Source organism: Watersipora subatra, chromosome 2 (assembly GCF_963576615.1).
Source record: "Watersipora subatra chromosome 2, tzWatSuba1.1, whole genome shotgun sequence".
NCBI classification, from domain to species: Eukaryota; Metazoa; Bryozoa; class Gymnolaemata; order Cheilostomatida; family Watersiporidae; genus Watersipora; species Watersipora subatra.
Window position 1 is genome coordinate 26,531,836 of NC_088709.1, and position 6,248 is coordinate 26,538,083.

At 35.8% G+C, this 6,248-nt stretch overlaps 1 protein-coding gene across 3 annotated transcripts in view; it reads left to right on the top strand.

Moving 5' to 3' along the window:
• LOC137387748 (glutamine--fructose-6-phosphate aminotransferase [isomerizing] 2-like) overlaps window positions 1–5,289 on the top strand; it is a 30,089-nt gene extending 24,800 nt beyond the window's left edge. For all 3 annotated transcript variants that reach the window (XM_068074250.1, XM_068074251.1, XM_068074252.1), the window contains 3 exons: window positions 102–269; window positions 2,863–3,024; window positions 4,759–5,289. In XM_068074250.1, coding sequence (XP_067930351.1) covers window positions 102–269; window positions 2,863–3,024; window positions 4,759–4,803 — 375 coding nt within the window. In that variant the 3' untranslated portion in view covers window positions 4,804–5,289. The remainder of the gene's footprint in view (window positions 1–101; window positions 270–2,862; window positions 3,025–4,758) is intronic.
• The last annotated feature ends 959 nt before the right edge of the window (window positions 5,290–6,248 follow it).

The following is a 6,248-nucleotide window of genomic DNA, read 5'->3' on the forward strand; positions in this document are numbered from 1 at the left end:
AAGGGGGATGGTAGTTGGTAGTTCGTGCAGCAAGTTGAACAGAGGTTATTGACCTGGTTTTGTAGTTGGAATGAAGCTGTTATTCTACTCTATTATTACAGAAAATCAAGGAGTTGTCTTACATGCACTCTGAAGGTATACTCTGCGGAGAACTCAAACATGGGCCATTGGCTATGCTAGACCCTGGGATGAAAGTGCTCATGGTCTGCACGAAGGACAGAGTCTATTCCAAAGTTTTGAGTGGAATACAGCAGGTTATAGCCAGACAGGTGAGTTAGGGAATACAGCAGGTCATAGCCAGAGAGGTGGGTGTTAGGGAATACAGCAAGTTATAGCCAGAGAGGTGGGTGTTAGGAAACACAGCAGGTCATAGACAGAGAGGTGGGTTTTAGGAAATACAGCAGGCTATAGACAGAGAGGTGGGTTTTAGGGAATACAGCAGGTCATAGACAGAGAGGTGAATTTTAGGGAATACAGCAAGTTATAGCCAGAGCGGTGGGTGTTAGGAAACACAGCAGGTCATAGACAGAGAGGTGGGTTTTAGGAAATACAGCAGGTTATAGACAGAGAGGTGGATTTTAGGGAATACAGCAGGTTATAGCCAGAGAGGTGGGTGTTAGGGAATACTTATAGACAGAGAGGTGGGTGTTAGGGAATACAGCAGGTCATAACCAGAAAGGTGGGTTGTAGGGAATACAGCAAGTTATAGCCAGAGAGGTGGGTGTTAGGAAACACAGCAGGTCATAGACAGAGAGGTGGGTTTTAGGAAATACAGCTGGTTATAGCCAGAGAGGTGGGTTTTAGGGAATGCAACAGGTCATAGCCAGAAAGGTGGGTTTTAGGGAATACAACAGGTTATAGCCAAAGGGGCGGATTTTAGGAAGTACAGCAGGTCGTAGACAGAGAGGTGGGTTTTAGGGAATACAGCAGGTCATAGACAGAGAGGTGGATTTTAGGGAATACAGCAGGTTATAGCCAGAGAGGTGGGTGTTAGGGAATACAGCAGGTTATAGCCAGAGAGGTGGGTGTTAGGGAATACAACAGGTTATAGCCAAAGGAGTGCATTTTAGGAAGTACAGCAGGTCGTAGACAGAGAGGTGGGTTTTAGGGAATACAACAGGTTATAGCCAAAGGGGTGGATTTTAGGAAGTACAGCAGGTCGTAGACAGAGAGGTGGGTTTTAGGGAATACAGCAGGTCATAGACAGAGAGGTGGATTTTATGGAATACAGCAGGTTATAGCCAGAGAGGTGGGTGTTAGGGAATACAACAGGTTATAGACAGAGAGGTGGGTGTTAGGGAATACAACAGGTTATAGCCAGAGAGGTGGGTTTTAGGAAAGTACAATTAAACTGTTAGATCTTCATGCCAGGTTAGGTGATGACGAGATGAGTATAGATGGTATGGAGGTTTGCCATTAGCCTAAGATGGATGCTCATTCGTATGATGTTTAGGTTGGATACACTTTGATGTGATGTTTAAGGTAGATAAACTTTGATGTAATGTTTTGGGTAGATACACATTGATATTTATCATATACCGGTATATTTGTACGCTATATATACTATATACACACTATGTATTTATTGTATAGGTTATATAGGTAATATGTACACACTATGTATTTATTGTATAGGTTATATATGTAATATGTATTAACAAAGTATTAAGTGTTTCTATGTAGGCGCTATGTATTTGTTGTACGTAAATGCTTAATATTTATTGTATGTAAGGAGAAAGAAAAAAATTAACTTTTAAATTTAACGTTTGTACCGTAATTGTAGTATTATTGGTTTTTATCGACATTCTTTCTCTTTTTTATACCACTTTCCCTCGGTTTATGGTTTATGGTTCATGATTAGACTAATTTTATATGAAGGAGAGCACACTTTCTATGTCAATTTAACTCGATTTTTTCACTTTTTTATAGACAGGAAGGTCTATGATAAAAAAGTTGCATATGTTTAAAGTAAGAGTAAAACAAAATTATATAGTTACTATCGTAAGAGCGGTGTCTGTTTGTCCATTCAGTTTTCTACAGCTCGGGTTAGAGATTAGGATAAAAGATTGATTTCATTGAGACTTCAACTCGTGACATGTAGATTAGTAGACCTACTCTCTGAACACCTGCACCAATTGACAGCCTTCAAGTATTTCTGAATACTTGTGCAGCTAGTTATTTTCTTTGCTTTACCCCCACACCTAATGATCTCTAACTGAAAACTAGACTACCAGGGTACTAGTACATATAATAGAGATACCCTATACCCCTCTCTTGCAACACTCGGGAAGGAAAACGATATTTTTAAGGCTAATTACGGAACTCTTGTTATTCAAATCAAATTTGAGAACTTGCACCGACGTGACGCTTTACATTCTATGGAATGTCTTACATCATACGAAGCAAAAATTTCACATAAATTCCTTTTGTTTACTGGAATTTACGTGAAAAAAAGGTTTACTTTATGCTTACTTGACAACTTTTGCTGTGTTTCAACAGAGAGTGTTGGAAGCGCTTAGAAACAAGTTTAGTTTGTAAGTCTATTCAGAGTATCCAACTGGTTCCATACATGATCGCTATACACGTCACGAATACAACACTCGCTCGAATCTGAACGTTTCAAAAAATGATCTCATTCAAACGCTTATATCTCTGGACAGAGTTAGTCTACAAAGACAAAAATGACATCAAATTGTAGCTGATGTTTTAGTCTTTTATTGCTGTTAACTTCATTTGATCAACTTTTTTTGATGCAATCACATCTTTAAGTATACGAGCTAAGGAAATGCTTGATGAAATCAGTCTCAGTATTGTTGATGCTTGGGTCATGCTAGTTTTTTACCAATACATCCTTTCTGTCAGGGCCGTCCCATAGTCATATGCAACCCTGATGACAATAACGTTCATGATATGGCATACAAGGTGATTGAAGTGCCCCAGACGGTCGACTGTATTCAGGCTATACTCACTGTCATTCCTTTGCAACTCTTGTCATTCCACCTCGCTACAAAGAAGGGACTCAACGTAAGTGGAGATTTTATAGAATAATGAACAATTGTAACTAGATGGCTGAAATGCTTAACAACGATTCAAGTTTTTTTTAGTTTTTCTTTTTTTTGTAATAATTTGTTTAACAGAAAAATGAAAAACTTGAACTCGCAATTGATGAAAGAAAATGTGACAAACTAAGCTACTGTTATTTCATGGATGGTTCAGACTTCTGTGAGAAAATAACAAATCAAAAGCTTCATACACTCAAACATACTAAATTTCCAGTATAAGGTATAAAACGTCAGCGAATCTTTGACTCTACTTCTGAAGTACTATTCAAACTTTCTCCAAAATATTATATGAATAAGTTTATAAAAAATAAAGTAATAAACAGTTTTATAAATAAGTACTTGTATGCAGTTTTTCTTTGCATAGTTTGGTTTTATGGTGTGTAAATAATATTAAAGAGTTTGGTCATACTTTCCTTTTTTGGTTTTCAAATCAGGGGTACCAAAATACTAATGCTAGTGGTAGTAGTAGTGAAAAAGTTAGAAGGTAATGCTTTTTTTTTAATTAGAACCACAAATAATAGACAATCTCACGAATACATCTTGGGAACAATTTTTTTTAAAAACTCTCAAGAGCAATCTTTTAGCTGTAAGAAAGAATGTGGAGGTGATGCGAAGACAAAAATTCTGGAGCAAGTGTGAGTGGAGAGACCGGAGGTGATAATTACCGACAAAACACAGAAATAAGCTGAGTGAATTTAGAGCAAAAGCAGTCCAAATCACTCAAAGTTTGAGTAGCTCCATACCTTTGTAGTACTTCTGTGTGCCAGACATTTATTATATAGCCAAGGCTACACACACTTACGGTCACCTGTCACATACGGTCACCTGTCACATACGGTCACCTGTCACCCACATTAATGCCGAGTAGCAAAAACTTATTTTTGTTGATTATTACTTTCATAATCTAGTTCTTACATATTATTTAGTTTTTTCATTTGTTTTTTTAACGTTGTTTTATAATATGTTGCATTTTTAATGCTCTATGTAATCAACTGAAGTGGTTACTAATAGGTGTCTGGTCGTTGGAATAAATCAAATGAAACACAGTGTGGTCTTCTGGGTATATTCCCCCAGCATATAATAGTTTTGACCTACCCTTCAAAGCAAATGTCAGAGCAAATAGGCTTCAAATGTAGAGGTTGCTCCGTAACTTCACATGTAAAGATTTGACTGTAACAGCTAAGAGGTTTGACTGTAACAGCACAGAGGTTTGATTGTAACTTCATATGTAGAGGTCTGACTGTAACAGCAGAGAGGTTTGACTGTAACTTCATATGTAGAGGTTTGACTGTAACTTCACGTGTAACGATTTGACTGTAACAGCTGAAATGTTTGACTGTAACAGCACAGAGGTTTGACTGTAACTTTATATGAAGAAGTTTGACTGTAACAGCAGAAAGGTTTGACTGTAACTTCATATTTAGAAGTTTGATTGTAACAGCAGAGAGGTTTGACTGTAACTGCATATGTAGAGGTTCGACTGTAACTTCTCTTGTAGAGGATTAAGGTTAAATGAATCGCTCTTGAAGCAACTATGCAGTTTGGAAATATAGGCTGAAATTTACAACAATGGTCGAGTGACTTACCATGTTCTCTAAGTTTCATAAAAATTACATGGAGCAAAGGGCTTTTATATTCCACCAATCGTGATGATGGATGGAGGGATGTGGCTATATTCTTACTATTTTCTTTTCAGGTGGATATGCCGAGAAACCTGGCCAAGTCTGTGACAGTGGAGTAAACCAAACATCTCATTTCTAGAATGGAATGATAGAGGTGGAACTTTGGAATCTTGCATAATTCCCGTCTTATTAAACAGTTTTTTCTACATTTTGACAATTGACCAAAGAGTTTTTGGACTTATGTAGTGTAGAGTAAATCACTAAATAGAGCTGTATCATGCATAGAGTTATCAAAGTTATAGAGTAATCATATAATATAAATTATATGGTGTCTTTTGACCACATAGCCTCTTTTCTAAATCTGATTGCACAATTATGCCAAATCTTATAATGTATATCTTTATCTGTATGTTGTTAAATAACTAAGCTTTTTGCATATACTGTATTGTTTTTTCCGCACCAATAATTTTTAATTTCATATAGTTTTATATTGTTCGAAGTTCATGTTTGTAATGTTTCCCCAGTTACTATATTTCCTACCAAATATGAAACTAGCATTTTGGTTTTCTATTTATACTAGATAATATATGCAGTCCTACAATTCATATGAATCTTTGCGTAGCCTCCTACAAAAGTCAAGGCCTCATACTCTTTTAAAAAGACGTTCAACACAATTAGCTTGTCTAGTTGACTAGCATTTAGGTACACACGAGTACCGCTATCAGCATAGTGACAAATCCATTTTTTCAATCATGTAGATGGTATAATGCACTTTCTAGAAGTTATTTAATTTGAATGTTACTTTGAAGCCTAGTTTGTAAAGCACACCCTTGTCATGGTTTAGCTATCTGCAGTTGCTTCTTTTGTGTAAGTTTACTTTTTGTATGAATGTCTAACAACAAAAAATAAATGCATGAATTCTTTTAACATTTTTTTGCTACTCTTAATAAGTGATAACCGGTTGCTTTGAAACAATATCTCAGCTAATAACAGTCTCTGAACGGTATGCAAATTTTGAATGCTGAAAATATATAGATCGCTTAATCAAATGCAAAACTTTAATAGCTGCAAAGTTATGTAGGTTTGACAAATAAAATAAGAAATTTGAAAAAAATAAAACGCCAAAATTTTATAAATTGAAAGCAGTTTACGTTCTTATTGAAAATTAAAAGCCTTAATTAAACGACGTTTCAACTTTGTTTTAAGATAAAGAAGATAGTTGCAAAATCTCTAACGTTATACAAAAAAATCTACAACTGTTCGTTCAAGTTTAAGTAATCCATCTCATCATGCGTGCTTCCCCGTTACAATGCTTTTACATACTTGTATGTTCTACCAACCCTGTAACAAATTTCAGTACATGAATTTCGTTTAGAAGTTATTCTTCCTCCACGAGAAAACTCACTATATAACCAATAAAAACTTACTTATAATTTTCATCATCCAATCACAACAGTACCCACAATGCTCTGAATGTAAACAACAATAAACACACGTGTGTTCGGTAAATCGCATCAAAATTAAATCTTAAACGCACTTTTTAATTTTTGTTAACATTAAAACT